We start from the raw sequence: 27,054 nt of genomic DNA on the forward strand, positions 1-27,054 counted from the left end.
AATGATTAAAATATTAGGAATGAGGCAGAAAGTTAATCTACATTCAATGACTATTTATGAATTAATGAATAAATGACAGGGTCTCACTCTGTTGTCTAGAGTGGAGTGCAGTGGCGTGATCTTGGCTCACTGCAACCTCCACCTGCTGGGGTTTAAGTGATTCTCGTGCCTCAGCCACCCGAGTAGCTGGGATTACAGGCACACGCCATCACACCTGGCTAATTTTTGTATTTTTAGTGGAGATGGGGTTTTGCCATGTTGGCCAGGCTAGTCTTGAACTCCTGGCCTCATATGATCTGCCCATCTTGACCTCCCAAAGTGCTGGGATTACAGGCATGAGCCACCATGTCTCGCCTAAATGGCTCAACATGTAAATTCAATTAAAATCAATTTTTTAAGATACGGAAATGTCAATTAAACATTTGGTACATAAAAAATAACACATTTGATATCTTTAATATTAAATCATTGCTATGTAACAATCATCCAAAAATGATTCTTTCAAACCTTGGTTATGTAGTATTTATTTTGTTCTTGATGGGAAAACTCCTAGTTGCTACTAATTGCTATGTTCCTCTTTTGAGTGCCCAAGGATTCTTTTGTTGTCTGAAAACTAATCTTAAGTCTACTGCAAATCTAATTTTCAATTTTAACATTTGACCTTTAAAGTCCTCATTATTTTATGAGAATTACCTTTTAGGGTTATAGTTTTTACAATGCTAAGTAAATTTATAATGTTAATTATGTAATATAGTGTTTCAACTTCTGTTTGTAAAAATTATATATTCCATTTAATTACCTCTGACAATAACCCTAAGACCTACTAATTTCAGTACTTTTTAAAAATTAAAGTTTGGGGACATTTCATTATTGCCACATTAACATCAATATGGTAAATTTGTCAAGACCAGTGTAGGCAACATGGTGAGATCCCATCTCTACAAAAAAATTAGCTGGGCATGGTGGTGTGTGCCTATAGTCTCAGCTACTTGGGAGGCTGAGAGGCAGAAGGATCGCTTGAGCCCAGAAGGTCAAGGCTGCAATGAGCCATGATCATACCACTGTACTCTAGCTGGGGCAGCAGAATGAGACCCTGTCTCAAAAAAATAAAAATATTAAAATATAGTAACTTTATTCATGCTGCACAAGTTAACCTCTAGTGAAAATTTCTTCAGATATAAATGTGAACTCCCAAATTATTTTGATATTTATTTACATCATATCTGTGACATTTTCATACTCACCTTTTTTAGATGGCTTGGGTGGTACAACTGGGCCAGGTTCTATGTTGTCATAAAAATTATTCATGGCTTTTGGATCAAAGTTTCCTATAAAGAAAGTACATTCATCAGGAATTTAAGAACTCTTTTCCCTGTTATTTGTTTTTTTTTTTTTTTTTTAAGAAAATATGTAAATAAAATACATAAGAAAGGAAAAAATGTTTTCCAGGATTTCAAAACTCATTACATAATCCTATCCTCCCAATGAAATTGTGTTTTCATTACTATGAGAAAAGGCCCAAGAAAACGACTACACAGATGTATGTCTACAATGTACTACACCTAAAGAAATATTTTTCTAATTGTAAGGCTAGTTTCCTTGGGCAGGATTACGCACGTGGGGCATTTGGGGAGATAAATGAAGAAGAGAAATGAAAGGATGGTTAAACTGTTTTCTCTTTCTGCTTGTTTTGATTTTTAATGAACAAACCATGAGAAAGAAGACTTAAATAGTGAATGCTTACTTTCATATTTTTCATAATTTACCTTACGAATTTATCCATTATAAATTGAACAATGGAAGAAGCCAAATATAAACATTTACAAGGATTAATCAAGTTATATTTTGAGACAACTAAGCAACCTCAATAAATGTGAAATAACATCAGCAATTTATGTATTCTCCTTTTCAAGAAAAGGAGAATCTTAAAACAGTACCTGAGAATTTTGTCTTACCACAAAATTTTCACCTGTCTTAAAATGTTCATACCTTGGTCTAACGTATGTCTTTCAGCCACATCTCCTGCTGTGACTCCGCCAAGGTTGGTTTTGATCTAGTGCCAGTTTTGGGTCCTGCCTTCACTTCTGTGAACCTATCACTATGCCCTGCTTGTTCTAAACAACTACAGTTAACTGTAGCCATACTTATTTATAGAAGATGCTGTATGGTACTGATACTGATAGTTTAAATATATTAAATCTCTTGATTTCCAGATCTACTTTTTTTCCCCAACAAGTTTTCCTTACCAAAAATCACAAAAAAAGCTGATTTTCATCAAATCATGTACTGATTTGCATCTATTCTATATGCTTATTCCCTTGCCTCCCCCCACAGCCATCACCACCAAAAAAGCTTTAGATTCCTTCCCTAGCTTAAAAGTTTAGATTGGAAACTCAGTATTAAGTTTTCTGGAGTGTGGAAGAGTAGAATTTAGTATAAAATGGATACATTTGGATTCCTTATGAAAAGAGATTTAGAAATGCCTAAGTACCCAAAAGAGTTCATTGTCCAATGCAGACCAAAAACACAGCTCTTTGCTTATAAAACTTTAAGAGTGGTTTCCCTTGAAGGCCCTTTCACAAATGTTTTATCCACTTGAATATGCTGTTTGAAGATAATTTTCCAAAAATAACTGCTGTGATAGCTCATAAAAGCCACTATGCTATTTGATGTATTAATTGGATCTTTTTATGCTTTAAAAAGCTGCATATGTATTTCTTCAATTACTTATTACAACTGATGTTCTGATTTCTAGATCACAAAAGGCTTACTATAAGTATCCTAACCAAATGTTTTACTGGTTTTTGTTTTGCTTCAAAGACCACACAAGTAAAAAAATTGATGCAATCTTCTAAAATATAGTAGCAATAGTTTATGTAACCCCTACATGATGCATAGTAATTCTTTGATTGCTTCAAGTAAGTGGGCTATCGAGTGACTAGGTGTCTGAAAATAACTTTAAGGATACCTGGGTAGACTGCTTAATTTTCACATTCAAATTTGCTTCTGTATGTTGTTCAGATAATTCCGTGTCTTTGGGGTTCACCTGCCTCTAATCTTTAATCTCTCTCTTTTTTGTTTTTTAGACTGAGTCTCTTTCTGGACTCGGCCCAGGCTGGAGTACAGTGGTACGATCAAGGCTCACTGCAGCCTTGATGTTCCAGGCTCAGGTGATCCTCTTACCTCAGCCTCCCAAGTAGCTGGGACCACAGGCACACACCACCACACCTGGCTAATTTTTAAAACATTATTTGTAGAGACAGGGTCTCCCTATATTGCCCAGGCTAGTCTCAAACTATGGGGCTCGACTGATTCTCTTGCCTTGGCCTCCCAAACTGCTGTGATTACAGGCATGAGCCACTATGCCCAGCCTACTGTTTGTTTAATCTTGCCTACAAATGTCAGTGAGATATTTTATTACATACTCTTGAAACACTGTAGAAACTCTCTTAGCTGCCATAATCGAGAAAAGTAAGTGTGGGGATGGGTGGGGGGCAGGGAAGCTGGTTAATACACAGAATTGTTAAGAAAAATTACACATCAACTTTAATGTAACAGAATACTTGTATATAGCTATATTTTAAAGTTAGACAAAGTCCTAATTTTTATGTGTCTGTTGGCTGGAGTTCCTTCGATATTGTATTTCTTACATAAACCACACCCACGGTGACCTACAGCAGAGGCTGACAAACCTTTTCTGTCAAGGGCCAGATAATATTTTACACTTTGAGGACCTGTGATACAGTCTCTGTTGCAAGCACTCAACTGTGCTGTTGAAGCTCAAAGGCAGCCACAGACAATATGTAAACAAATGGGCATGGCTATATCGTTCCACTAAAACTTTTATTCACAGAAACAGGCAACAGGCCCTAGTTTGCTGAACCCTCATCTATAATTTTGATTGCTTTAGAATGGAGCAAGAAAGATACTAACAACACTTATAATGCAATTTGAGTATAGAATCCTTTTAGACTTACATGATTTTCACCCTTAACCTTTTTTCAGTTGTTTTCACCCATATCTAATTCACAGTCCCTCTTTTTTGAGTGATTTGCCTTTGGCTTTCATAGAAAGAACAGCTTTCTCCTTCATGTCAGTTTATGAAACATTAAGTTGCAGAAATACAATAACTGGCATAACAGGTTTGGGGACAGAATGAACTCTTGGTAAGCAGACAATTCAACCGATGGGAGCCATGTTCATGGGCCTACCAGAATGTAGCCTACTAGTCAAAAGTATGCAGCAGCTGTGGACATCAGTCAGTATATTTTCCACAGAAAATGAAGACCATCTCTAATCTGGTGAGTTGGGTAAATGAAAGTCAGTTTAAGAGAGCTTCTGCTGTAGTATACTTCTGTAAAAAAATCCAAAAAACTAAAACTATGATTATAGTTGAATGTTTTCACATAACATAACATGAAAAATAACATACAGAGTTTATTTTAAAACTGAGAAATCTGACACTCAGATTTGAAATCCCTATTTTTTACAGATATTTTAGATGTCTATCATATAATATGTACTCTACTAAGTTTTAGAATTAAAACCCATCAATTTATAAAATATTCACAGTAAATGACAAAAAGAGGATAAATGCAAAGTAACAACATAGAACAGTATAAATAAGAACTTGATGAAATTGCCAAAGTAAAACTATTTTTTCATCCCCAAATCTGATCCATGACCATGGGGCAGGGGGATCTCTATACCAGGACTGTAATCTTATCATGGATAAAAACTGTCTCTTAAATCTGCAAAACCAAAGTTATTGCTATTTAAGCAGCTTAAAATACCACACTATTACTTATGGTTTACCAAATAATGAAGTCTATACCTCTAGATTGAAGGAGGTCAACTTCTTTCAGTGTACAGTCAACATTTATCTGGAGTTGTCTGTTCATGCTTCTCAATCTTGTCATTTCCTCAGGCTAGTAAGAAAGGACCCAAAATAGCAATTGTGGGAAAGTCATTATCAAGGCCAACATTTAAGAACTGCGTTTCATGTTAATTGTAATGATTGGGTATTACCAAGAATACGGCCTTAGTCCATAAGAGGGCATGTTTAAGAAGTCTTCTGTGTATGTTTTTAAAGGAATGGTTGCGGAAAAAGGGGACATCAAAATGGCCACATATAAACAAAATCTGTATATAAAGTGGCGAGCTGCAATAGTGGACTGTGTTCTACCGTACAAGATACTACCATTTTTATTAAATAGAGCATTGAGAATATTTTGTTTCTATGTTTTCATGGTAATGAAAACTGTAAGAATCAACCTTTTAAACGAATAATGTAAATGACCTTAGTTTTATCAAGCCTGATAAAAATTACAACAGTATGGTATTTACCAGAAGTCTCTCATTCCTTCTTCTTAACAATCCTTTAAGGTAGGTACTAATATTGTACCCAATTTATAGATGAGGAAACTGAGGCACAGAGAGGTTATATAATTTTCCCAAAGTTATAAAGCTAGTAATAGGTGGAGCAAGGATTTATATGAAAGACTCCTATATAAATTCATATATTTTTGTCATCTTTTTTCTAGATTGAAGGAGGCAGTTACTCTAGTGCATGAAAATTTCAGGAACAAATGAATTCCATTTTCCCCCCAACTTTGTTTTCTTCTGCCTCTACCTCTTCAGGCCAGCCCACTGCTTAGGCCTTTCAGGGGCACATATGAGACACTGAAATGTAAAGAAAGTCCTAATCTTCCATTCAATAAAGCTTTTTGGAAGCCTTTACTTCCCATAGTACTCTTAATTTCTTTACTATTTATACATATACACGTACAGTAAAAAAGTCAAAGTTTAGAATCTTAGAGGCTGAAATACTGAAGCTTTCAACACAGCCCAGGTATTAATTACTAGGAGGATTTTAACTATAACACATAAAGTAAAAAATTAAATATCTGCTACTACAGGAAGACAGAACAAAATCCTATTCTGCTAAAAACATGTACTTTGCTAAATGCTAAATATGTTAATATACCAGTGAAGAAAAATGAGCAGCAGAAAGGATATCTTAATTCATAAACATGTAAGATCTTACGATGTTAGGAGGTATTATCAGAATAACTGAGAATGCCCATTAAATAAGCAGGTATCAAAGTTTAAAATAAGTGATAAAAGGTAGAATATAAGAGCTACAATTTCACAGAATGCTAGAGGAACAAAAAAAGTCATTTAGAAATATTTATTATGGACTGCCTTTCTTTTCTAATTCCTATGGGCTAAAACTATGTGACATTAATGTGTAAAATGCTTTGTGCTTTGCCTATCAAGCAATATTCAAATAGTTTAAAACATATATTTGAACATTTAAATTAAAGACAATACATTTAGTTAAGAGCTCCAAATGTCACACTGTCTTCCTAGGAACACATGAAGAACCTATCGGGAAAGTCAAGCACTTGAAAAGGATGACCTTTCCCACAGGTTTTAGTGAGTTGGGGGCAAAAGGGACGTTTTAGCCACAGTGGTCCTAAACAGTGAGGCGGCTACCACACATTTGCTTATAACAAAAATATACTCTCATCAGGCCGGGCACAGTGGCTCACTTTGGGAGGCTGGGGCAGGTGGATCACTTGAGGTTAGGAGTTTGACACCAGCCTGGCCAACATGGCAAAACCCCGTCTCTACCAAAAATACAAAAATTAGCTGGGTGTGGTGGTGCACACCTGTAGTCCCAGCTACTCAGGAGGCTGAGGTGCAAGAATTGCTTGAACCCGGGAAGTGGAGGTTGCAATGAGCCCAGATTGCACTCCACCCTGAGCAGCAGAGCAAGACTCTTGTCTCAAAAACAACAACAAAAGTACTCTCATCAACAGGCTCATTTCCAAAGACAGCAGAACCATCCAATCTTACTAAGGGTTTATCAGTATAATTCCTATGTCCCTTTTCATATAGCTTCTGATTAAACTGAGGGGGAAAAAAGCCGTTTCTCAGAAATTACTGCCATTTGTCACAAGTAGTTTTCATGGAAGAGGAATTTCAAAATTGGCTATGTATAATTTAGAGTTGTTTGTAAGATATCAGGATGTTTGTAGCCAACATTTTAAAATAATAAATTGTAAGCTTTTTCCCCAAAGCTGGCAGAGACCAACGTCAAAGACCACTGATGTTCTTTGGTGGCTTGGCCTCAGTTACACATTTGGGACTCAAAGCTGTGGGGTAGTCCAAAAACCTAATCAGAACAGGAAGAATGGGGGGGAATAACTTGAGGGAGGGGGCAATTGGCAGCTTTCTGAATATTAAAATTGTATCCTTCAAGGTAAAACTTAAATTTCCCCCTCCTCCATGAAACCATTTCATCTTTAAACTCTATAGGCAAAAAGCTAACATTTTTGTCTCAAAACTCTGAAAGTACTTATATTGTTACCATTTAGCTCGTCAACACATCTGATTTACTGCCTTATATTTTCTCTCACACACAAATACGTATAGACTCACAGATATACCTATATCTCATTTTACATACAGATCTAAGAGATGAAACCTTTGTCAGCATTTAATACAATGCTTTGCAAATAACAGATTCAGGGAAATGACAACATCATGCATTTTGTATCTTGCACTTCTGCTCTCCTTAGAAAAAGATTATTTCACTGCTATTCTAAGTTTCTGCAAGCCCCCTCCCCTGCATAGCTGGTCACAAATGTGTACTGCAGCATCATTAGGCAAGCAGCTTTCTAATCAATTTTGTACACGCTGCCTGACAAGCATTTTGTTTTAAAACTTGAAGGTAGCAATGTGTGCTTTAGTAGCAAAAACATCAGTTCTCTGCTGGGTATTCCTATACACAAGGTCAATGATAAGGCTAGCCATTTACTGATCACCTACTTCACGCCAGGCTTATTACATGCATTGTCACTTTATCTTGACAACAATTATTATAAAATACTTGCTATAATTCTCTTTTATAGATAGGGAAAATCAGACACAGAGAAGTTAGATATAGCCAGGGAGCACTCGAGCAATTCTGACTCCCAAGCCTATGTGGGCTCTCTTTCCACTATGTCATGGTTCTTCAAATGAGCCTTGATGAGCAAAAAGGGAATTCTGACTAAATGATTTATTTCTTGATTAATTTCCTACATAAGTAGAATCTTACATATTTTCCTCAAGTTCAAAGAAAGTTGAAGTTCAAAATGCTTCAGATTTGTGTATTTAAACTCCAAGCAAATTTTTCCAGTATTTTTCAGCCAACACTTATTTTATAAGAACACTTACTATTTGTTGGGCATTGTGTAAACTGCTTCACATATATTACCTCATGTAATCCTAACAAAAATCCCATAAGATGGGTACTATATCACACGTTTGATAGATAAGAAAACAAGCATAGAGAAAGTTACTGATCCAAGGATACATGAGTGACAGAAATAGATGCAGGATTCAAACTGGCACCTGACTTGAAAGCCTGTCTCAAGCACCACATACAACTGTCTCTCTGCCATGTACTACAATTGTCTTCCATTTTTCTCTAGGCTTGGTAATGGAAACACATGGGAAACACACTTAAATGTCTTCTCTCTCAGATGTTAGCACACACATGAACTACCAATTTCTCAATCTGGGGGATGGCTACACATGGGGGTTCATTATACTATTTTATGTATCTTTGAAATTCTCTATAATAAAAGTTAAAACGAAATTACAGCCCAAGGCAGCAGTTTCACCAACTTCTCTTTCCTTTCTCAAGAAGATACATCAGGGGCTGGGCGCGGTGGCCCATGTTTGTAATCCCAGCACTTTGGGAGGCTGAGGTGGGCTGATCATGAGGTCAGGAGCTCGAGACCAGCCTGGCCAACATGGCGAAATCCCATTTCTACGAAAGATACAAAAAATCAGCTGAACATGGTGGTGCATGCCTGTAAATCCAGCTACTTGGGAGGCTGAGGCAGGAGAATCACTTGAACCTGGGAGGCAGAGGTTGCAGTGAGTCGAGACTGCGCCATTGCACTCCAGCCTGGGTGAAAGGGTGAGACTCCATCTCAAAAAAAAAAAAAAAAGGAAAAAGAAAAAAGATACATCAGTAAGAGCTCTGATATAAACTATGCAGATGTAATCTTTTTTGAAGTACTAACCTATGCTACATTAGACAGTTCTCTACTTCCAACGAAAAGCAAAAAACCAATAGTATTTAGCAGGGATTATCACACAGCAAGTAGTTGCTAAATAAAACTTAACTATTATTTTAAAGAAAATTGCTATGCTAAGAAAATTTGTTTATGCTTTATGAGTACCTAAAAAATTCCAAAGTACCCAACCACCATAAGTGGATTCCCATATGGGTTATGTCCTTCAATATCTTCCACAATCAGAAGATTCAATTAAAATTTCAAATGGAGAAAATGAGGCAGAAGTTTGATTTATATTAATATCACCTCTCCATTAAGGATAGCTTTGTTATTTTCAAGGGCTTTAAGTAGTTAAAATCTTCTTACTTACTTCTAATATTGACTATTCTGAAGACTACAGACAATTACAAAAAATCATTAAATTATTGAATATACCTATTTCTCAAGAATCCCTTTCTCAAAAACTTCCACTCGTTCCCTGTTACCAGCAGAATAAAGTCCAAGCACCTCGACTTAGCATGCAAGATCAAAGCCCTAGTTAACCTCTGTTAACTCATCAGAAAACTCATGCTTATGCCAGGGAATTGTAGTTACTGTCTCTTGAAAGTCAATCTCCATCTCAGCTTCAAGTCTTCATTACCTTATTGTTCTTTTCTCTTCTAAAATGCCTTCCCCTTTTCTCTCTCTCTATTGTTTAGGGAAGTGGTTCCTCACCCTGTTTTTCCTTCAATGTAATAATCTTATGAAAATCAGATGAAAGCTATAGACCCACTTCTCATATTAAACACACTTATGAAACTCTGCATATAATTTCAGAGAATTCACAGATCCCCTTTGAAGCCAAGAACCTCAAGTAGAAACTTCACTATGAGGGAGTGGCTGCACAGATGCTAACTGTAAGAGGCCTGCCATATGCCCACTTCTCTAAACCTGTAAACTCAGAGATTACCCTAAGTTTAGAGAGGGTAGGAAAATGAGGAAAGGCTTCATGGAAAAGTAGAGGTTAAGCTGAGCCTTGAAGAACAGACAAGATTTACACGTGCAGAGCTTTTTAGAAGGGCATTCCAGCAGGAGGATAATGTAAGAGCAGAGAAGTGCATTGAATCTGCACAGAAACGAGTTGATGTATGAGTTCTCTCATTACCCGTGAACATATACAGCACTTACCACACTGTTTATTAATACATCAATTATCTGTTGATGTATCTATTTTTCTCATTGGCAGGTATGTACTAAGCATCTAGTATAGTACTACATTTCATAAAGTATATGCAAAAAAATTCTAAATGTTGAAAGGTGAAATGATAAGTTGGATCACAGCCTGTGAAGTCACAAGATTTTAAACATGTTTCAAAACTTTGAGATGTTTCAAAATTCTCAGAGTTGTTTGGGATTGTTAGAACTCATATACATTAACCAACATGTTAAAAATATCCGAATCTGTTCATTAGAGACCCTTTAAGACTGCTATCAATCAATACTGTTAGTTCAGTTTCTATAATTATTTACACTTAACAAAGCTGCTCTGCCTTAAAATATTCTACAATCAACACTTCCCCAAAATTCATATTGATCTCATTCTAACTCATTTGAATTAATTACTTACAAAATTAATGTACTTAAAAAATAATTTTTAATGTTTAAAAAATATGTATCATATGCTTAGAAGAATAAATGAATACACAAAGAATAATTCATCACATTTTTGGTCAGGGTGCACTGTTCATTTCTATTTTGACAGAAAGCAATTTATAAATAAATGAGATGCTATACCTTGATTATAATCATCAGTGTTTGAAAATACTGATGAGCCTATGGAATTTTGCATACATGAATAAATAAAGAATCAAATTATTTTGACAAGAACTACTAAAGGCAAAAGTTTTTAATCCATTGTTTTTAAAAAAACAGCAACAACAACAACAACGTCCCCAGAACTCTGCCAGGAATAAAACCTAAAGAAAAATAAATGACCTGACAGCCAATATCTTGACCCTCCTATTAACACATCCTAACAGATGACTTACCGTAGGGATCGCAGTGGTGCAGCTGACTCTTCTGAGCCGTCTCTGCATCAGGTCATGCTCCATACTGTTAACTTCGGACTTCAATCGCTCTAGCTCCTCTTTCTCAAGTTTCAATTGCTTTGCTAACCTCTCCATCCTTGCTCGTTGATGTAACAGCAAGGCTACAGCATTATAGATAAAGTCATTGCAGAGAACAACATTGAACAAGTGACTGAAAAATTTCGATATGCGTTGCTAATGTATAAAAGACTCATTCAACTTGGGGGCTGATATTTACTCTCATGTCTTTCTAATGCTATGCTGCCTCCATATCTGCTTTAATTTAGCTCTTTGAATGCTACTGAAGTGACATCACCTGAACATCTCTCTTGTTCTACTGTCCCAAGATTCTCTTTATACTTGTGTGTGTTTTGAACAGGCTGACTACCAGGCATACCTAGTAATTACTTCCCTTCTTATATATTGAAAGAAAACTAAATTCTCAGGTATCTTGAAACAATCTGAATAGACTTTTTAAAAACTATTCTTTACATCTAATTTAGGTCTACTATTAGCTAATCCAGTAACATTCTTCATGACTATTTCCACTTCTTATAAATTATTTATATGTAAATATCATTATGCCCTCTGGGTCACCCTGTATAGAAAAGATTCAAATTCTTTCATCTGATGAACTTTAGTTCATTTTCCATGAATCTTTTTCCTACTTTGCAGTTTATACTTTTGACAATTTCCATTTCATTTGTATTTTTCACTCTGAATATTCTGTCTAAGCTTTATTAGGCTACTATAAGGCCTTATTAGGCCTACACTTTCATATTTTAAAACAAAGTCTCTAGATGACTCTGAAGCACTAACTTTATTCTTTTTTTTTTTTTTTTTTTTTTTTTTTTGAGATAGAGTCTCACTCTGTTGCCCAGGCTGGAGTGCAGTGACGTGATTTTGGCTCACTGCAACCTCTGCCTCCTGGATTTGAGCAATTCTCCTGCCTCAGCCTCTCAGGTAGCTGGTGATTACAGGCACGTGCCACCACACCCAGCTAATTTTTGTATTTTCAGTATAGGTGGAGTTTCTCCATGTTGGCCAGGCTGGTCTCGAACTTCTGACCTCAGGTGATCTGCCCACCTCAGCCTCCCAAAGTGCTGGGATTAGAGGCGTGAGCCACTGTGCCTGGCCACTAACTGTATTCTTAATAGCAATGCTACTTCCCAACATTTAATACTAAATATTTAATTATAACTAAACAGCTAATATATTTGACTAGGAGACTGCTGCCTCACCCCAGAAATTAAATTTCATAAAAGGGTTAAAATTTACCTTGTGTGTAGGCATAGTCATCTGATCCAGAACTAGAACTCCTCTGATATTTATGGCTTCCCTTTTCTCCCCCAGAGCCTGGTATCACTGAAATGGGCTGAATAGGTTCTGGTGCTGCAGAGCGCTCTTCTTGGTCCACTAAATTTAAAAGATTTTCAGTCGTTGCTCGGCCTACAGTAATTTTAAAAACTGTAGTTGGGTTTGGTATCACTCGAGGAGATGGTGATGGAGTACATGAAGGTCCAGTTGGCTGTGTATATGTAATATACACAGGATTAACACTAAATGGAGGTTTTGGTTGACTAGATATCCCTCTCGAAGGAGAACTTGAAGGTGGTGTGGTGGCTGTGTACAGTGAGTGTTGATTCCGTGGAGATGGTTGATTACTGATGGGTGAAGGACTCCTATTAATTGCTGTCCCAGGTCTCTGAGAAGGTTCAACTGTAATTTCTATCTTCTTCATGGAACCTTTGGGTAAGCTAGATGCTGTGTATGGAAGATAGGCTACTGAATGGCTTCCCTGTTTCTGATAGCTAGGAGGTCCTTGTTGATATGGATGGGGTGGAGTAGTTGAAGGACTAGGTGGCATAAAGATGTGGCCCAACTGGGAAGGTTGCACTTGATGCTGTGGAGAGCTGAAGGGTGAAGGACATTGAGAAGGAGGTGGTGAATGGTAAGCAGACTGAGGGATCTGCTGCTGTTTTGGAGAATACTGAGAAGGTTGATAGTTCTGTTGGTGCGGATAAACAGGTAAAGGACGCTGGCTATAGTGAGGCACTGGGCCCTGTGGTGAGGACTGCCACGGCGTACTCTGAGGAGCTTGTCTTCCTGATGAACTCTGAGATGTCTGTCTAATATAAATAGAACCAGGAGACCCATAGAGATTGCTTGGAATTTGTGGAAGAATTTGTAAAGCTCTTGGTACAGTCTGTCCAGAAGGGAGGTTCTGGGATACTGTAACAGTAATTGGATTTGTACTATACCGAGGTATGTGCATGTATGAAGGAGGTGGCGGTGGTGGTGAAGGCCCTTGCATAGCAGACGGATTCATTCCTGTTTGCATGGAAGATGGCTGTTGAGGTGGCTGTGAAGGAGGAGTAGCTGCACTTCTGTTCTGTTCATTCATAAAAAATGGATTGTAGTTGGGAGTAGCAGCAACAACAGCTGGAGCTGAGTGTGGTTCTTGAACTAAACATATCAGCTGTTTACCTGCTGCATGCTGTGGATCAATATGTCCATCACTTGAGCTGTGTACCAGTGTTCGACCACCATTAAGTTGGGCTCCATCTCCTGGGTGATAGCTACTAGGAGAATGGATACCCAGGTTAATATGTAAAAGGCGATTTCTATTCATCCTATTGTCATCTGGACTATGGTATTCCATATATAAGTATTTGCTACTCTCCTGGGAAAGGGCTCGGCAACAGGCTTCAAGATTGTTGTTATTCTAGGGGAGAAAAATGGTAAAAGTAACATTGGCAACATTAACAAATTCTAATAGTGGAGGTCAGGTTTTGCCAGAGAGTTATGCAACTACTACTGTCGCAGAATAAATAGAGAGGAGTATTTTAACAACAAAAAGCTTCATGGTCATCTATCCTGAAAAGGAGATTCCAAACAATTCATATGACTTTACAAACATTTAGCTCACATTACTAGTACTACCACTACTGCTACTGCTACAGAAATGTAAAGTACCTACTAATGAACACTGTGACTCAACCCAAGTTTTCTGACTCCAAATCCAGGACTCATTTTATACTTGTTGCATCTCAACAAATTAAAATGTTGGGCTTATCTTGGATTCACCACAAATGCTGCAATATAAGTAATATCCATTATTAATATTTAAATTGATAAAAAACATAAAAATAACCATGCTTTAGTTTTTAAAAGCACTAAAACCACAAAAAGAGAAAAAGAATTACAATAAAATTCCTGAAGTAACTCTTCAGGAATTAACAATAAAGAATTACAATGAAATTCCTGAAGTAACAATAAAAATTCTAGAGCAGCCCTCACTTTTTTTTTTTTTAACCTAAATTTATCCTTGAATAACTTCAACTGTCTGAACCATTAAGAAGGAGTTGAGCAAAACAAAGAAATCAGTATTTAAAAAGCCCATAATTTGAACTATGGCTCCATGACTTTGCCAGAGTTACGGCACTTAAATTAAAAAATCCTAGTGTTGATGCCTTAATGAAATTTATTCACACTCTCAGAAGTTTTTACCCACTGAAAGGTGTCTTGGCATACTTTCAAAATCACTGAAAGATTTGAATTTTTTAAGTTATACTCACAAAGAACGTAATAGTGAACTGACACTTTAGAAGTTCCAAAGGACAGTAATCAGACTAATAAAAGGTTCCCTCTTTTTAAAATTGTAATATATGATAAAGCAGTTTTCTATGGAAATACAGAGTTCCAAACTATTTTACTAATGTAAAACACACGTTATCTACTTTTGAAATAATTCACAAAAAGTTTCTCAATTATTGTGAGTTTCTCTGTAGTTCATAAATATACACACAGATATGCACATGCATATATATTACTATATATTTATTTTAGGAAAAGTATATTTTATATAAAAATGAAAGGAAATAATTTACTTCTGCTGAGGACCAAATTAATTTAAACCTAAAACAGGACCTATAATGTTGTAATTTTTAGAGTTGGGAGAACTCCTACATGAGTTCATCTGGTCCAATTCAACTCAGATTTACAGATGAGGAAAGAGATACCTGGAAAGTTACATGGCTTGACAATAGGCACTTAACTAGTTAACTGGAAAGCCAATTCCACATTCTTATTCTCCTGAGTCCCAATGCTCTTTTCACACGGTAATTTCAAGGGAAAGGATGTTGGCCAAAAGGACATTATTAAACTGGAGCTTTAGGAAGTTTAAACACAAAAAAGTCAAGCAAATCTTTGTAAAATGAATTCTTAGAAATTTAATGAATTGGCTTTATTAAAACGCTATAGATCATTTTTTTTTTTTTTTTTTTTTTGGGACGGAGTTTCGCTCTTGTTTCCCAGGCTGGAGTGCAATGGCGCGATCTCGGCTCACCGCAACCTCCGCCTCCTGGGTTCAGGCAATTCTCCTGCCTCAGCCTCCTGAATAGCTGGGATTACAGGCACACGCCACCATGCCCAGCTGATTTTTTGTATTTTTAGTAGAGACAGGGTTTCACCGTGTTGACCAGGATGGTCTCGATCTCTTGACCTCGTGATCCACCCACCTCGGCCTCCCAAAGTGCTGGGATTACAGGCTTGAGCCACCGCGCCCGGCCTAGATCATTTTTAACCTTTTCTTTATATAAAACTTTTGACACTAAAATTCAAATACTTTAAAAACAAAGATCATACATGTAAAACATTAACATTCTACCCAGATGATAGTAACAAATAGTAATTATTATCCACATAGAAAATTTAAAATTCAAACACTTTAAAAAATACTTTGAGTCACAGAAAGATGTATTAATCGAAGAAGAAAATCATTACAACTCAAAGATTTGAATTATTTTTTACCTTGCTTGAAAATCGTTTTGACCAAGGAAGAGACGATATTAAAAGCAAATTTTGAGCCAAAGGATTCAAACTGATTGCTAACTAGAATGTGTCACTGACAGATAGCTGAAGGAAAAATATGGAAGGGGAAATAAAGTATTCTTTAATTTTTTTTTTAGACCTATGGATTAGGGTAAAACAAACTAGAGAGTTCTGTTGGAAATCTAAGGTAGTCATAGACATTTTACCATTTGATATTTTTATTAATAACCCTGAAATTTCATGTTCTCCATACTTAGTTACATGGCCTACTTAGTATTGCCACAAAAAGGATCCAAATTCAAAATGATATAAAGTTGGATCTGTCAGCATGTCTCTAGTGACAAGTTGAGTAAATTTTCCTATGAAGAAAAATTAAAAACCACAAAAACAAGATATTAAAGTGTTATTTTTACAAAAGTATTGTAAAAACAAAACTACTAGAATAGATTCTAATGTCACATCTGAACTGTTAAATGTCTTAAAAGAAAAATAAGGATAAAAAAGGTATCAAACAGTAGGAATAAAGAAATCAAAATTGTTTAGTTGGATACAGAGGTAAGAATTTTTAAGACATATAATGAACACTTTTGAAAGGAATGAGGCAAAAAGCATCATATTCTCCATCCTAAATTGAGGATGATACCCCAGAGAGAGGCTCTAAGGTTTGTGCATTAAATATAGACTACAGAGCCTCGTACATTTTAATGTGAATAAAGCAGTTTTCCAGAGCCAGTAGGTGGTAAGTCTCCATACCAATATATTAATCCCAAAGGAAGAAAAAAGTGAAAGACTTAGGACAGTGTAATTATCAACAAATATTCACTGAGCTGAATTTAAAGTTCTATTCTTTCAGTTTAGTTAAATGGTCATGAAAAATGCAGGCAATAAAGGGCTAAATAAAATAAAGCAAGGTTAGGGCTAGGTGAGGCCCTAGGATAGGTAAGGAAGGTGATTATCAGGAAGTGATTTAAACTAAAAGCCTCACCCTTACTTGATTTCACCTTGGTGGGAAGTATCTTTCTCTACCAGAAACCAAAATGGGACTATAGTAAAGAGCTGAGATTCAGGCTGGGAATGTGTGTTAGAAAAAGCAAAGGCAAGCTGTAACACAAAAAACATTAAGCCCGAAGATCTAGACTGGTAAAGGGCTTGCAAACAAAGGAAGCACCTCTGTTACCATCATTGTTCTGTGACTCTCTATTTGTAATTAACCTCACCTGTATATAGTTTTAGGTTATATCCTGAGCTGCTCACATTGCCATAAGGTAGAGTTTGAACATGAGTACTGACTATGTGTGTGAGGAAGACCAGTGGGCACAGTAGAAGTACTGCTGCCCAAACTTAAGCAAATAGGTAAGTGCCATAACCCAAAACACAGTAAGATCCTGTGAAGGATGACATGAAACACAACAAGGGGACAGTGAGACAGGGAGATGGGGGAAGTGGTGGAACACGGGGATGGGAGGACATGGGGAGTGGTAGGCCTGCTTCTCTGTTGTCCCCTGAGTAGGAAAGACTCATTCTATCTTAGAGATGAGATTTAATTCAATGTAAGACACACAAGAAGACAAAGGGAATGTGATTGAACTACAAGAAAGTGGGCTTACATTTAAAATTAGGTATCAGAAAAGATATAGCATTAGCAAAACAGAAAGGGAGTGGATTATCTACAGACTTAAAAATAGGCTCAAAAGTGTATAGTCTAAGAAGTTAAAATGGTAAAATCTGAGATTCAAAATTCAACTCTAAGGACTTAGGGACTGATGGTACAACCCCAAAAGTTCAAAAAATGAAACATAAATAGAATCTGTTTTTCTTTTTGCTACATGCCTTTACTCTCTTCTCCAATCTGTGGTTCTCAATGGTGGGAGATTTTGCCTTCCATGAGACATTTGGCAATGTCTAAAGAAATTATCAGTTGTCACAACTGCAAGGATGCTATTGGTATTTACCAGGCAGAGGCCATGGATGCTACTAAACATTCTACAATGCACAAGGCAGACTCCCACAACAGAGAATTAACCAGACTAGACTGTGAAGAGTGCCAAGGTTGAGGGGAAATCCTGCTCTAAATGTTCCCCCTGACCACACATACACATGAGAAAACATAACTGAGTTCTAATTACATCACACATGACCAGCTCTAATAGGAAAAACTAGAACTTAATATCACAGTCACTGGTAGATAACTTACCTGTAACATGCACTGAGACACCACGCCCTCTGGAATTTCAGGGAAACGTTGTCGAAGATCATGGAGAACCTGAATATCAAGCTGTGGGCTGCTTTGCGCCATGCCAGAGCTAATGGTGGCCAAGTTTCTCTCAGGAAATGGATGTTAACCAGCCTTCCAAAAGTAATGATCTTCTAGCACCACAGTCATTTTCTATTAAAAAAAAAAATTAAAGTATGGTTAAGTCTAGTTACATATTTTACTTTATTCCTATGTCAGTATCAGTGGCATCTCCTCTAAGGAGGCTTCCACTGACACTCCCCATCTTAGTCCTGCTGCCCTGCCTCTCCCCTCCACATATGCTGGCTAGAGGACCCTCCACTATGCTGCCAAAGCAGGTTGTGCTTACCCTCACAGGAACACTAAACACACTATACTGAAACCATCTATGCACCTAAAGGTCTCGCCTATTAACAAAAAAAAACCCCAAAAACCTGGAATAGCTCATTATTACAGACAGGAAGTACTCAAGAAGTGATGGGAACATATCATAAGGACCTGGAAGTTAACTTGAAGAGGTGCACTCACTGACCACATTTGCAACATTTGAACACCAAAATAATAAGACAGTAATGAGTTATAAACCTGCAGAAAAGAGGGAGCTGTGTGTCCATATCAATGAAAGCTAAATACACACATACAAAAATAGGGGAGAAAGGAAATCCTTGCTTACAGTAAAAATCCATTTGGTAAACATGCGGGAGTGCTGGAGCTGGAAAAATCATTTTGCAAACATCATAGTATAGACTGCTTCAAGCAAATATCACCAATGGATGCTAAATCTCGGGGAAAATATGGATGAAGAGTAGGAAATATACAGTTTTATAAGTGTGTACCCAAAGCTTATTCCAAAGAGGAAAAATTTAAGTATGTAGTGGACAAACTGAACAACATCTTGACTGGCTGATCAAAATGAACATCACCAATGAGGGCCAGATGGACTGCATAGGCCTCCAGATGTGACACCCTGAGAAGAATATATCATTTTATAGTATTACAGTCAGGAATGCATAACCTGGAACTAATCATGAGGAAATAGAACATTTCTCATTTCGGGTTTTTCTATTTAAAAAGAGGGGAAAAGGAAATGTCATCTTTAAAAATGTCAATGTCACTTTAAGACAAAGGTTTGAAAATGTCCCAGGTTAAAAGAGATAGAGCCATGACAACTAAATCTTGTACCTGATCCTAGACTGGATCCTATACTAAAAGGGAAAACTGTTATAAAATAAATTAGTGGATCCATTGACCAAAGTGAAACATTCACGGTAGATTAGAAGTATTCTATCAATGTTAAATGTATTGAATTTCCTGTTTTCCGAATTAATAACTGTGCTGTGGTTACATACAAGAATATTCCTATTTTTAGGTATTAGACAATGAAGCATTCAGTGGTAAAGGGCATGCAACCTACTCTCAAATAGTTCAGAAAAAAATATGTACATGTGTGTATGTAAAAATGTGTGTACATGCACACATACGTGTGTGCACAGAGAACTATAAAGCAAACAGGAAAATGTTAACAATAGGTGAATTTGGGTAAAGGGTACACAGTATTCTTTCTCCTATTTTTATTTTCATAATTCCTGTCAGTTTAAAATTATTTCCAAATAAAAAGTGAAAATAAAATGAAAACAAAAACCAGCTAACCAGACAAAAGCCTGTAGCTCTATTCAAGGTCTGTGCCTTAATTCACCACTGCATTTCCAGAGCCCAATCCCATGTCTACTCAAGTATCTATTAAATGATGAATCAATTTCACTATACTAAACCAATCTACCTAATTAGATTTGGGTAAAACACTATTCATATTCAAAAAAAAAATATACAGACAAATCTTTTAGATGAATCTTGTCCCCCATCTCTTGCCATCCCCTACCCAGCAATTATCAGGGGAGTGGAATCACCTATACAGGGCAATTAGGGAAAAAAAAATTGGTTTAGGCTACCAAATCAATGGGTACATTTTTCCAGTTTGTCCCTTTGGAAAATCCCAAATCTGAAATACTAAGAGATTTTACTAGATTAACAATCTAGGATTTAATTTAAAATATAAATTATTTCAAAGTCCTTAACATTATTTTCTGAAATGGGGTTTGAATTATCTATCTTTTTGATCAAAATGAACATTATCTTCCATTTTCACAGTAAAGCAATTTATAATTTGCACTGGCCAAAGGAACCCTAGCTAGATGTATAATCTTACCAAGTCACTGAAGCTCTAAGGCAGCACTGTCCAGTAAAAATATAATGTGAGTCATATGTATAATTTTAAATGTTCTAGTGGCCAACTTAAAAAGAAACAGGTGAAATTAATTGTAACATTTAACTCATGTCAAAAAAACTATCTTAAATGTAATCTACATAAAATCATTATTTTACACATTTTTTTTCAAATGATATATTTGAAATCCAGTGTATATTTTATACTTACAGCACATCTTAATTCACACTGGTCCCATTTCCAGTACTCAGTAGCCACCTGTAGTTTGTGGCTACTTTACTGGACAGTACAGCTCTAAGTCTTTAGGATCTTCATTTAAATAATAGGCAAAAACCTACAACTCTTAAATTCCTTAATTCAACATCTTCTTTGAGGGTATACAATCAAGTAGGCACAGGGCCTAGCACAGGCTAGGTGTTCAATAAATATTAGGAGAAATAGCAGAAAAAAGGAATTCATTGAATTTAATGGTAGGGATGACCTTAACTAAGCAAATCTGCTTATATTTACAGAAATAACAGTTTTCCTAAAAGGAAGTGATCCCAACATTTGAGGTGCTAAACCACATTCAGAACACTTCATGGCTATTTAATCAAATCTTCAAAAAAAAAGAGCTTCTGAAGCACCCAAAGGCTTAACTCCAGCTTTCCCAGGGGCTCCCAAAAATGGTTTTATTCACTTCTCAACCTTAATTACAAGACTTTAAAATACAAGGACAATACCACTGTCTTTTTTATGAGATAGAAGAAAAGGCAAGAAGGATCAAAACAAGGACAGACAGACAGGTTTCAGGTGTCAAAAGCATAGGCTCCATATACTTCAGAGATCTTGAAAGTGGCCAGCTCTCAGCTAGCTTTGCTAGAGCCTTTCAGAAACCTCAGATGCTACTGAATTCAAAGTTACCATTAAATTTATCACTATTATTAGCTACCATTCATTAAGGGCTAATAATATCACCTCAAAGGTAGTTATGATTATCTCCATTTGACAAATAAGAAAATGAACTCAAAGAGTGAACATATGGCAGAATCGTCACTCAAATCCACGCCTGCCTTCTCCAAAGTCCATGTTCTTTCCACTAATGTCACTAGTAGGTATCAGAGACATTCCTAATGATGAACACCTTTCTTTGACTGGGTAAGGAGCAAACCCTCATTAAGTTTATCATTCAAATAGGGAGATAAAGGTGTGTGGTGAGGTGGAGTACTGAGAGGGAAGGAAAAAAATTCTTGTACAAATAAGTCAGCTGCTTAAACACACAAGAAGAAAATGACTTTTTAAAAAATGGTTATAAATACTTGCCTTTGAAGAAACATGTTAAAGCGTCTTTCAAATGGAAGCCAACAGCTTACAAAAATGGCTACCATCTGAAAAGATGATTAATAGTAGACTGACTTTTCACAACAAATAGAAATCTAAACTGGTAAAAACATATCCTCCTCAAGAGATTATGTATGAAATCTTAATAGTAGTTAGCACTCTGCCCTGGACAAACAATCACTCACATAAGCACTAACTGACATGGATAATCATTCAGTATTTCACAGTAATATACTCTCAAACTTAATTTTTTGATAACTATATCATGTTAAAAAAAACTTATTTTAAAAAAGCAATTTCCATTTTGCTCACTGGGAGGCTTTCTTTTTACAAACAGAAAATATTCCACCCAATAAATTAAGTCAGTGATCCAGTTTGGATGTTTGTCCCCTCCAAATCTCAAGTTGAAATGTGATTCCCAGTGTTGGAGGTAGGGCTTGATGGGAGGTGACTGGATGATAGAGGCAGATCCCTTGTGAATGATTTAGCACCATCCCCTTGGTGACAGGTGAGTCCTTGTTCCGTTCACTTAAGATCTGATTGTTTAAAAATCTAGGACCTCTCCCCCACCCGCCTTGCTCCCATTCTCGCCATGTTACATGCCTGCTCCTGCTTCACCATCTGCCATGACTGTAAGCTTCCTGAGGCTCTCACCAGAAGCTGAGCAGGTACTGGTGCCATGCTTATACACCCTGTAGAATCCTGAGCCAATTAAACCTCTTTTCTTTATAAATTACACTGCCTCGGCTATTTCTTTACAGTGACAAAAGAATGGCCTAATATAGTCAGTTTCCTTTAAAAATACTTAAAGTTTTACAGTATTGTACTGTACTTTTGTATTTAATCCCATAAAAAACAAATAAAATGAAAATACTGTCATATAGTGTTATATTATAGATATGGCTACCATGCAGATCAAAGCATATATTCTTGTCCATACATATCAATGTAGGCAACAACTACTAAGAAAAATACACACTGACTTTGTTTCTTAAAATGGGAGAGAAAGCAAGGGGAGAAATGCCAGATGTAGGTGATGGGGAGGAAGGCAGCAAATAACACTGCCACGAGTGTACCTATGCAACAATTTTGCATGTTCTTCACATGTACCCCAAAACCTAAAATGCAATAAAATAAATAAATGGGGAAAAATAAATAAATAAATTTAAAAAAAATTATAATGGGCTGCTATTTTTTATACAGTAAGTGCTGAATGCTGATTTGTCACTTTAAAACCAGATAGAGGACTCAAACAGTACCTAAGCTGCACAGGCTAGGCTCAGGCATGACCAAACTCCTGGGACACCCTTGAAACACCCCCATTAAAGTCCAGATGGTCACAGCTGTGGATTGTGGAGCTGTGTAGGCGGTAACCCTAGATGAAGAAAGAAAAAATACTAAAGGCATAAACCCTATGATCATCACACAGTTCAGGGGCCACATGAACCAAGAGATTCTGCAGAGTTTTATGCCTTTATTGCATGTCAGCTTTGTGAACATTATTTTCTTAAAGGCAAGACAGACTACGGGGCCCGGATGCCATGCTTAGCAGTGGAATCAGAGGCTTCCTTCAGTGGTGCAGCTACCTTGCTAATTCAAGACTGCTGCTAACACAAAGCACAGTGGTTTCTGTTCCTGAAAAAGCAGTTGCTAGGATTTCTCCCAACAGAATTGCTCCTCCCAATCAGAGAGGAAGCTCCCCCAGAGCTCTGCTCTAATGCCACAATTCCCCACACTCTAGAAAATGATGTCGACATCTAGTGCTTTGTTTCCACAGTTTTTTTCCGAGCTCAGCAAATAAACAGACAGGGTGGTGCCATTATGGCCCAGAGTGTTTTACCTCTGTCAGAATTTTAGGTCACTTCCTAAAACAATTGTATCAGAGGTTGCAAACCAATGGTCTGTGGGATGAATTCAGCCCACAGATCTGCCTGGTTTGGACACAGCGTTTTTTTTTTTGTTTTTTTTTTTTTTTTTAAGTTAAGCTACATTTAAAACTGGGAGACTTCACATAAAAACTTACATATCTAGCTTTTCTCTGAAAAATCACATGATCTAGCAACTGCAGGCAACAACTGGCTGAAGCTAAAGTACCACTCCCCTTTTAGAAAGGACAGTTTGCCTAGTTCCTATACTCCCTAGCTGGTTCCAAACTCTGCAGCCTGGCCTTGCTTCACTCATCTAGATACCTGCTGGGTTTGTGACATCTGAAACGTGTTCTGCAGAGAGGTTTAAAGATACAATGGTAAGTATCAGTCTACTCTAGTGTGTCTCAATGGCATACTATTGATGCAGTAATTTGGGGCACAATAATTCCTTGTCATACAAGACTATCCCAGGCAATGAAAAACTGAGAAGATGATAAAACTAAAAATCCTCCTCCAAATCCATAACCCCATTCTACCCTTGAGAAAACTATCTGACACACCCCAATTGAGTGACAGCATACTGGCCCCTCCCATAAAATCTCAGTAGCACTCCCAAGTGCCCTGTAGAGAGCCAATACTTTCTTGGGCTGACAGCCACTGCTTGCATATTAAGGTAGTGAGGTGAGTGAGCATTTCCCAGGTTTGAAGAAAAGTTAGCCTTGTCTTGAGAGGACTTTTAGGATTACAAAATAAAAGAATCATTAATTTTTCTGGTTGGTCTGACCCAGTAATAATTGTTGAACAAAATCAAGTATGTATACTAGTATAAAGCTTTCAAACTTTCATCCATTTTTTTTTTTTTTGCTGCTTTTGAGGATTTTAGATATTTATTGAGCTATATCTGTGCACCAAATACTGTGCTAAGTGCTTTACCTCATTTAATCCCCAAAATACTACCATGAGAGGTAATATTATCATCCACATTTTACAAATAAGGAAACTTGAAGTTCAGAGAGTGCAAATAATTTGCCTGTGGTTACACAGTCAACCAGCAGCAAAGCTAGGATACACATTTAAGGCTATGCTCTTAACCATTATTCTTCTGTACGACTGGTTACCTGGTAAGACTCTGATGATGTCATAACTCTTAACAACAGTTTAAAGCAAACCTTGCTTTTAAAACAGAAGAGTTTTGGTACTAGAGTGTGAATTCTTCAAGTTAAACAGTAACAAAAAGTGGCCGATATTGAGGCATAACAAGTGATCTTTTACTGGCAGAGATAAGAGTTCCATTTTCAGGACTTTTCATGCATATATGTAAATGTGGTGGAGATAACAAGGTTGAGAGAGGAATACGATAGTTATTATTTTCCCTAAATAAGCCTTCTAAATGACTTATGAAACAGTCATCCTATAGGATTTTTATTACAATAGAAGCCATTTTGAAATAGTCACATATTCATTGCATCTACCTCATATTCTGTTATATTCTCAAGAGATATACTATGGAACCGAAATAATATTTCTATTAAAATAATCCTCAAAAACATTTTCAGTTTAAATATGGCCTCCAGAAACAGTATATTCATATTTAATTTAAACTTAACAGCCCCCAAGAATATGCTTGTCAGCTGCCACATAAAACTTGTACATAAAAATATTTATAAATATACAGAGACTATATACACAGAAATTTCAGCCGAGAGGATATACAGGCTACAATATCCCAGTAACAATGAGCACACCCAGCACCGAGATCTTGATTTCTAATTGTATTCTCTGTTTAACAAAGGGAACCAATGCCCTGTGGAGAAATGGATGATTCTAGAACTGGGGCAGGGAATATATAGGATGAGCCTGGAGCATCTAGGAGTACCAGAAAGTAAGGAAGTACTAAAAAAACAAAATCTCAAGATGATGAGGACATACCGAAATGACACAGGAGCCAACTGAAGGAGTTCCCAACAGTCAAAGCTGGAAGAATTTGAACACCAAAAAAAGCAGTATTATATTATGACCCAAAGTATAAAATAAATATCCACGAACCCATACTGATATTAAAAAAGACTGAATAAATGAATGAATGATAAATAAATGAGGGGTGGGGGGAGCCTCTCATGCAGAAAAATCCCAAACAATTTACATAGATAATTCACCTCAAGGAGGTGGAGCATAACCTCCCACCTCTTAAGTGTGGACTGCACACAGTGACTTCTCTCCAGAGAGCACAATACAGGAAAGGGGTGTTTCAAAAAAAAAAAAAGATTACAGTGAAGAAACCTGACAAACACCTTCTCAGCCAGGTGATCAAGGTCAACATCAACAGAGACAAGTCATGTTGACAGTATGGAGTGTTGATATGATGTGATGAGAATGTGAGAATGGCACTTTATCTTTGTGGTCTTCCTCCTCAAAATCCATAACCCCATTCTACCCATGAGAAAAGTATCTGACAGATCCCAATTGAGTGATAGTCTACAAAATACCTGATCAGTACTCCTCAAAAACAAAAGTCTGAGAAATTGTCACAGCCAAGAGGAGCCTAAGGAGACATAACAACCAACTGTGATAGGGTTGCCTGGATGGAATCCTGAAAGAGAAAAAAACATGTTCAGTAAAAGTTAAGAAAATCTGAATAAAGTATGGACTTCAGATAATAATGATGTTTCAATATTGGTTCACTAACTGTAACAAATGTATCGTGCTAATGTAAGCTGTTACTAACAGGGGAAACTGAGTGCAGGGTATATGGGGACTCCCTGTACCATCTTCTCAATTTTTCTGTAAAACTAAAACTGTTCTAAAAAATAGAGTTACTTAAAATTAGAAAAAAAAAAAATATACCTCAAGATGGTTTATCAACCCTGGCACAGAAATTATATTCACATCTCCAGCTCTGAAAGCAACTTCTTTTCAGTAGTCTAGAAATCTGAGAAAATGAAAAGATGGTTATCCTTTTGCTAACTTCTCAACTCAATATGGAAAATAACAAAAACTAGTAGACTTCTGGTGCCTCAAAGTAACAGCAGACAGGATGCTAGACCACACTTTCAGGGTAGGTTGGCTCTTTCCCAAGGATCCTTACAAGCTGAATCTTCTTTTCTTTTAGGTCAAAAATATCTTCTACAGTAACTAAATTCTACATTATCCCACAGAAGAGAGCAGAAGTTCACAAAGAAAAACAAGTCCACTGCTTATTTGCTTAAGTCAACACCTGGTTCTGACTTAGCATCCTGAGCCTCCATTCTATTTAGAAAAGAGAGGATTAAACCCAGGCCTATGAAGCATGAATATATTTTTTTTTTTCTTGAGACAGGCTACAGTACAGTGGCAAACTCACGGCCCACTGCAGCCTTGACCCCCACCAGGTCAAGTGATCCTCCCATCTCAGCCTCCCAAGTAGCTGGGACTACAGGTGTACACTACCACACCT

The 27,054-nt window shown here is 36.8% G+C and overlaps 1 protein-coding gene across 10 annotated transcripts in view; it reads right to left on the reverse strand.

The window, feature by feature from the left end:
* TAB3 (TGF-beta activated kinase 1 (MAP3K7) binding protein 3) overlaps positions 1–27,054 on the reverse strand; it is a 62,218-nt gene that overhangs the window by 13,783 nt on the left and 21,381 nt on the right. For 2 of the 10 annotated variants that reach the window (XM_032286193.1, XM_032286187.1), the window contains exons 3-9: positions 26,466–26,550; positions 26,108–26,211; positions 18,171–18,362; positions 12,422–13,868; positions 11,105–11,265; positions 4,835–4,928; positions 1,245–1,328 (exon numbers count right to left, since the gene is read on the reverse strand). In XM_032286193.1, the coding sequence (XP_032142084.1) occupies positions 1,245–1,328; positions 4,835–4,928; positions 11,105–11,265; positions 12,422–13,868; positions 18,171–18,272 (1,888 nt within the window). In that variant the 5' untranslated portion in view covers positions 18,273–18,362; positions 26,108–26,211; positions 26,466–26,550. Of the gene's footprint in view, positions 1–1,244; positions 1,329–4,834; positions 4,929–11,104; positions 11,266–12,421; positions 13,869–14,123; positions 14,239–18,170; positions 18,363–26,107; positions 26,212–26,465; positions 26,963–27,054 lie in introns of those variants that run through there. The other 8 variants (XR_004271168.1, XR_004271167.1, XM_032286192.1 and 5 more) reach the window with 6 other exon arrangements.

Source organism: Sapajus apella, unplaced genomic scaffold (assembly GCF_009761245.1).
Source record: "Sapajus apella isolate SASKATOON/1434 unplaced genomic scaffold, GSC_monkey_1.0 scaffold17, whole genome shotgun sequence".
NCBI classification, from domain to species: Eukaryota; Metazoa; Chordata; class Mammalia; order Primates; family Cebidae; genus Sapajus; species Sapajus apella.